General features: G+C 56.2%; 2 protein-coding genes across 2 annotated transcripts in view; one reads left to right on the top strand and one right to left on the bottom strand.

Moving 5' to 3' along the window:
• Window positions 1-3: 3 nt before the first annotated feature.
• Window positions 4-1916, top strand: LOC108803426 (monocarboxylate transporter 13-like; the record flags this gene model as incomplete). The annotated part of the gene is made up of 3 exons (XM_018575269.1): window positions 4-109; window positions 310-1013; window positions 1512-1916. Coding segments are annotated over 3 exons (1215 nt in total), but the record flags the coding sequence as incomplete, so codon positions are not given.
• The window catches only part of LOC108803427 (arf-GAP with coiled-coil, ANK repeat and PH domain-containing protein 1-like), a 30636-nt gene continuing 26799 nt past the window's right edge, over window positions 1856-5692 (bottom strand). The window contains exons 21-22 of the mRNA XM_018575270.1: window positions 2706-2755; window positions 1856-2099 (exon numbers count right to left, since the gene is read on the bottom strand). Of these exons, the coding sequence (XP_018430772.1) occupies window positions 1993-2099; window positions 2706-2755 (157 nt within the window). The 3' untranslated portion in view covers window positions 1856-1992. The remainder of the gene's footprint in view (window positions 2100-2705; window positions 2756-5692) is intronic.

The following is a 5692-nucleotide window of genomic DNA, read 5'->3' on the forward strand; positions in this document are numbered from 1 at the left end:
TTCCGGCGCGTCGTCATCCTGGGCGGGATCCTCTCCTCTCTGGGGATGCTCCTCGCTTCCTTCTCCACCGGACTCTACCAACTCTACCTCAGCATAGGGGTCGTGTCAGGTAAGTCCCTCCTCCATGTACAGGGGGCGGGGCTTCTATACACCTCCCCCCTCCTGCATCTCCTTTCCCTGCAGGGGGAGGAGACTCATAGCTCCCTTCTATGTATCACCCTGCAGGAGGAGGAGACTGGTATCACCCTGCAGGGGGCGTGTCATGTGGGAGGTGCCGTTGCCCCGGGTAACCCCTTTGTCTCTCCGCAGGTCTCGGCTGGGCGTTGATATTCTCCCCCTCCATGGCGGCGGTGACCTCCCACTTCTCGCGCAGGAGGACTCTGGCCACGGGCTTTGTGCTGACGGGCTGCGGGGTCTTCTCCTTCGCGCTGACGCCCCTCCTGCAGTTCCTGGTGGAGACGTTCTCCTGGCGGGGCGCCATGCTCCTGCTCTCCGCCGTCACCCTTCATTCGGTGCCTTGCGGGGCCCTCCTGCGTCCGCTCAGCTCGGGGCCCCCCCAGCCTCAGCGCTCCTTCCTGTGGGGGTGGGAGCTGCTCCGTGATTGGTCCTTCATGCGGTACTGCCTGGCCATCACCCTCATCAACGCCGCCTACTTTGTGCCCTACCTCCACCTGGTGGCCCACATGCGGCTGAGGGGGGTGGGGGAGCGCCTGGCCGCGGTGCTGATGTCCCTGGTGGGCGTGGCCGACGTGGCGGGACGCCTGTTCGCCGGTTGGCTGGCCGATCTCACCCCGAAACGCGTCCTGCTCCACCTCAGCTTCTGGACCGGACTGACCGCCCTGGTCCTGGGGCTCCTCCCACTGGCGGGTAATGAGGTGGGGATGGGCGTGGCCGCCGTGGCCTATGGATTTAGCGCTGGGGCCCTGACCCCCGGCGTCTTCTCCTGCCTGCCCCTGGTGGTGGGAACGGAGAAGGTTCTCCCTGCACTGGGACTGCTGCAGATGGTGGAGAGTGTCGAGCGGAGACTGCTAGAGGGGGCCAGAGATGGGGCGGAGACTGCTAGAGGGGGCCATGGATGGGGCGGAGACTGCTAGAGGGGGCCATAGATGGGGCGGAGACTGCTAGAGGGGGCCATAGATGGGGCGGAGACTGCTAGAGGGGGCCATGGATGGGGCGGAGACTGTTAGAGGGGGCCAGAGATGGGGCGGAGGCTGTCAGTGGGGGCCAGAGATGGGGCAGAGACTGTTAGAGGGGGCCATGGATGGGGCGGAGACTGTTAGAGGGGGCCATGGATGAGGCGGAGACTGTCAGTGGGGGCCATGGATGGGGCGGAGACTGTTAGAGGGGGCCAGAGAAGGGGCGGAGACTGTTAGAGGGGGCCAGAGATGTATAGATGGTGCAGTTGGGGGCGGAGCCATAGCCAGTTATCCCCGCCCCCCCCAGGAAGCAGTCGGGGAGTTTTCAGCCATGACACATTTATTGCAGAGAGTGTTAGAGGATTGTATACACAGGGTGATGATGTCACCACTCCCCGTATCTCTCCTCCAGGCTGGCTCCGGGATTGGACGGGAGATTTCTCCATCTCCTTCATCATCTGTGGCGTCTTCCTCATCCTCGGAGCCATCATCATCCTCACCCTCCCCGGAGCCCTCTGCAGGCGCAGCCAATCAGAGAGCAGGATTCCACAAAGCGCCAACGGACCGGCGGCCAAAGAGAGACTGATCGTGACCAATGGCACCAGCTGGGCGGGGCATCCATCGCTGGTGGAATATAGGGGCGGAGCCAATCTACCTCCATATGTCATGTCTTCATCAGAGCTCAGGGAACCGTGCCTTAGTACAGCCGGCACTGGCCCCGCCCCCTGCGCTGTGACATCATCACACACCGCTAACACTGAGCTCCCATGTCATCAATAAAATGGCTATTTATTAGAAAGCAGCGTCAGAGTTATTGATCCGCCCACCGCCGGGGACCCGCCCACCGCCGGCCCCCTCACAGAGTGCTCAGACGCATGTCGCAGGGTCTCCGGGACAACTTCTCAGGGGAATCCGACGCCATCAGCGAGAAATCCCGGAATATATCCATGTACGTCTCGTCCCCTGTGTGCGAGAAGGGCCACATGCTGGTAAGACTCCGCCCAATGGGGTGTATGCCCCGCCCATTCATGTATACATACCACCTCCCACTCCTGTGTATGCCCCGCCCACTCCTGTCTATACCCCACCCATTTATGTATACATACCACCTCCCATTCCTGTGTATGCCCCACCCACTCCTGTGTATGCCCCACCCACTCCTGTGTATGCCCCGCCCGTTCATGTATACATACCACCTCCCATTCCTGTATATATCCCACCCACTCCTGTGTATGCCCCGCCCACTCCTGTGTATGCCCCACCCATTCATGTATACATACCACCTCCCATTCCTGTGTATGCCCCACCCACTCCTGTGTATGCCCCACCCATTCATGTATACATACCACCTCCCATTCCTGTATATATCCCACCCACTCCTGTGTATGCCCCGCCCATTTATGTATATAACACCTCCCATTCCTGTGTATGCCCCACCCACTCCGGTGTATGCCCCCACCCATTTATATATATATATATACCACCTTCCATTCCTGTATATACCCCGCCCACTCCTGAGTATGACCCCTCCCACCACCCACAACATGTTTCATGCCCCGACATACTCACCGGCCTGGCCAAGAGCGATATCCGCCTCCCTCATCTTCACCAGTCTCAGCCTAAGATGGAAGACATCACAGTTATAGTCTGACTCCGCCCACAACATTCATCAGCAGACACGTGTGTGTTAGTGCCCCGCCCCTTCCTACAGAGTCATGTGACTTATAATCGGATGGCACACGGGGGAGGGGGGGGAGTGGCTGATGTCATCACATTTCTGGTTCTGTTGGTAAATCCACAGACATCTGGGCGGAGTAAGTGATGATCACCTTTCTGTGATGCCCCGCCCCTGCAAAGCAGTCTCACACACAATGCCCCGCCCCTGCAGAGCAGTCACATGTCATGACCATCATCCCGGACCCGCCTGATTGGCAGGAAGGAAAGAGCCACAGTCTGGGTCAGCCATGATCTCGGTTTATCATTCCACCTGGTGTATGACAGGCCACCCCAAGCTCCTCCCACTGACGCATTTCACTCACTAAGAGCTTATTCGTAGAGTTAGGTTGATGGGCCAATAACAGCCAAGTCACGGGGGGGGGGCAGAATGACTGAGCGGCCGCCCCCCCCTGGCCCTATGGAGTCACTGCCCCGGACCCCAGTGATGGGAGGGACAGACAGGGGTCACATGCGCCTTAGGGGGAGGGAGGGGCAATTGAAGTTTCCGGTATTGATGTGTATGAAGCCGTCCTCCCACCCCATGAATAGGATGAAACGCGTCGGTGGTCAGGTGACCCCGGTGGAATAACGGCCGCGGCTTCCTTCTCTCCTAAGGCAGATGGTGAGCTGAGAGCCGGCACCCAGAGCGTGAAACATGTCGGGGTGCATGGATCCTTTGGATGACACCTGTAACGGTCACCTGACATGGCGGCGGAACAGACGGACTGCAGAGTCAGCACAACATACGTGTTCACACGCTGACCTTTGTCCCAGAACACGGCTTTGTTTTTCATCACGTTACTGAATGACAGATTCTAACTCCATGACACAGCCGCCCGTCAATCATTACATGCCATGGGGAGCGGGGCCCTCAGGGAACCCATCGCAGGGGCCACTTCAGGAAGCAGAGATGACGCTGAGAACCTTGCTGTGGCCCTCCATGGCCTTTCCTATAACATACCGTCACCCCGTCTGTGGCCCTCCATGACCTTTCCTATAACATATCTTCACCCCTTCTGTGGCCCTCCATGACCTTTCCTATAACATATCTTCACCCCTTCTGTGGCCCTCCATGACCTTTCCTATAACATATCTTCACCCCTTCTGTGGCCCTCCATGACCTTTCCTATAACATATCTTCACCCCTTCTGTGGCCCTCCATGACCTTTCCTATAACATATCTTCACCCCTTCTGTGGCCCTCCATGACCTTTCCTATAACATATCTTCACCCCTTCTGTGGCCCTCCATGACCTTTCCTATAACATATCTTCACCCCTTCTGTGGCCCTCCATGACCTTTCCTATAACATATCTTCACCCCTTCTGTGGCCCTCCATGACCTTTCCTATAACATATCTTCACCCCTTCTGTGGCCCTCCATGACCTTTCCTATAACATATCTTCACCCCTTCTGTGGCCCTCCATGACCTTTCCTATAACATATCTTCACCCCTTCTGTGGCCCTCCATGACCTTTCCTATAACATATCTTCACCCCTTCTGTGGCCCTCCATGACCTTTCCTATAACATATCTTCACCCCTTCTGTGGCCCTCCATGACCTTTCCTATAACATATCTTCACCCCTTCTGTGGCCCTCCATGACCTTTCCTATAACATATCTTCACCCCTTCTGTGGCCCTCCATGACCTTTCCTATAACATATCTTCACCCCTTCTGTGGCCCTCCATGACCTTTCCTATAACATATCTTCACCCCTTCTGTGGCCCTCCATGACCTTTCCTATAACATATCTTCACCCCTTCTGTGGCCCTCCATGACCTTTCCTATAACATATCTTCACCCCTTCTGTGGCCCTCCATGACCTTTCCTATAACATATCTTCACCCCTTCTGTGGCCCTCCATGACCTTTCCTATAACATATCTTCACCCCTTCTGTGGCCCTCCATGACCTTTCCTATAACATATCTTCACCCCTTCTGTGGCCCTCCATGACCTTTCCTATAACATATCTTCACCCCTTCTGTGGCCCTCCATGACCTTTCCTATAACATATCTTCACCCCTTCTGTGGCCCTCCATGACCTTTCCTATAACATATCTTCACCCCTTCTGTGGCCCTCCATGACCTTTCCTATAACATATCTTCACCCCTTCTGTGGCCCTCCATGACCTTTCCTATAACATATCTTCACCCCTTCTGTGGCCCTCCATGACCTTTCCTATAACATATCTTCACCCCTTCTGTGGCCCTCCATGACCTTTCCTATAACATATCTTCACCCCTTCTGTGGCCCTCCATGACCTTTCCTATAACATATCTTCACCCCTTCTGTGGCCCTCCATGACCTTTCCTATAACATACCTTGACCACGTCTGTGGCCCTCCATGACCTTTCCTATAACATACCTTGACCCCGTCTGTGGCCCTCCATGACCTTTCCTATAACATACCTTGACCCCGTCTGTGGCCCTCCATGACCTTTCCTATAACATACCTTCACCCCGTCTGTGGCCCTCCCATTGGTCAGGGTGGCCCCAAGGACATCACATTACTACATACATAGATGGCGGGCGGACCCGACATGCATCTCTAGCTGTACCATGTGACATTCTTATCCCATCATTTCCCAGAATCCCCTCCCCCGACTCACAAGGTTACAATGTCGGCATTGGCTGTTTCTATGGCGATGGAGAGAACGTCCTTCTTCTCATTGTCCAAGGCGTTAATGTCGGCTCCTCTCTTCAGGAACAGACAAGCCAACCTGGAGGAGAGGACACAGCAAGGGGAGGAGCCATGAGAGGCGTGACAGATGAGGTCACACGGGGGAAGGTCAGGGAGGAGGTATGACATGGGACGGAGGAGAGGAGAGGGCAAGGG

Source organism: Nanorana parkeri, unplaced genomic scaffold (genome assembly GCF_000935625.1).
Source record: "Nanorana parkeri isolate BGI_ZX_2015 unplaced genomic scaffold, ASM93562v1 scaffold3715, whole genome shotgun sequence".
Taxonomy (NCBI): Eukaryota; Metazoa; Chordata; class Amphibia; order Anura; family Dicroglossidae; genus Nanorana; species Nanorana parkeri.